This window comes from Loa loa (assembly GCF_000183805.2).
Source record: "Loa loa unplaced genomic scaffold supercont3.4542, whole genome shotgun sequence".
NCBI classification, from domain to species: domain Eukaryota; kingdom Metazoa; phylum Nematoda; class Chromadorea; order Rhabditida; family Onchocercidae; genus Loa; species Loa loa.
Genome location: NW_018112718.1, coordinates 1 through 737, shown reverse-complemented (window position 1 = coordinate 737; position 737 = coordinate 1). Strand labels below are relative to the sequence as shown.

Here is a 737-nt window from a genome sequence, read left to right as displayed (position 1 = left end):
AATGATCATTTTAGTGTGCCCTTTCTATATTTTCTAGTATATATTTCACAATGAACTGAAATATAAAATGAAGCTTGGGAAATGAGATTTGATCATTCTGCATCTAACAAAAAGAATACCGAAGTCAATACATTATCTGACTCCATCAGATATTTCGTATATTTCGTACCAAAAAATTTGTGAATACCAAACCTTAATTCGAGTAGATGAACTAGTTGGAAAGCTTAATTCCTCCAGAGATGTTAACTCAACGAAAAGATGAGTGAGTGGTAAACTGTTCCGCTCGCCTTCCTTCCACTCCTCTGCTGTCGTCGTACTCTCACTATTACTGCATTCAGAGATGAAGGAATCCATGTTTCGATTCGCGTCGGAATTTCAATTAATAAACAGAACTGATTCCATATCACGGAACTGACCAGGTCTCTTCTTTCTACTTCTCCATATCGTACCTGAAAGAAATTAAGTGATTTTTTATCTATACTTCCTTTCGACGAAGCAGTAGTGAGAAGCGATCAAATACTCTGGCGTTTGACAAAAATAAAGTAGAAGTCACAATGAAGAATACGATAATCTAACATTGACAATAAAAGCAATAACAATAGTGATAGAAGTAATAATAAGAATAATCACGATAATGATGGCAGTGATAATGATAATATCAATAATAATGGCAATAAGTAAACGACTACTACTACTATTATCGGTAGTAATAAATAATAATGATAATTAATAATAAC

General features: G+C 33.0%; 1 protein-coding gene across 1 annotated transcript; it reads right to left on the bottom strand.

Moving 5' to 3' along the window:
* Positions 1-242: 242 nt before the first annotated feature.
* Positions 243-449, bottom strand: LOAG_16179 (hypothetical protein; the record flags this gene model as incomplete). Its single annotated transcript, XM_003151667.1, has 1 exon — positions 243-449. A coding segment is annotated over one exon (207 nt), but the record flags the coding sequence as incomplete, so codon positions are not given.
* Between the last annotated feature and the right edge of the window lie 288 nt (positions 450-737).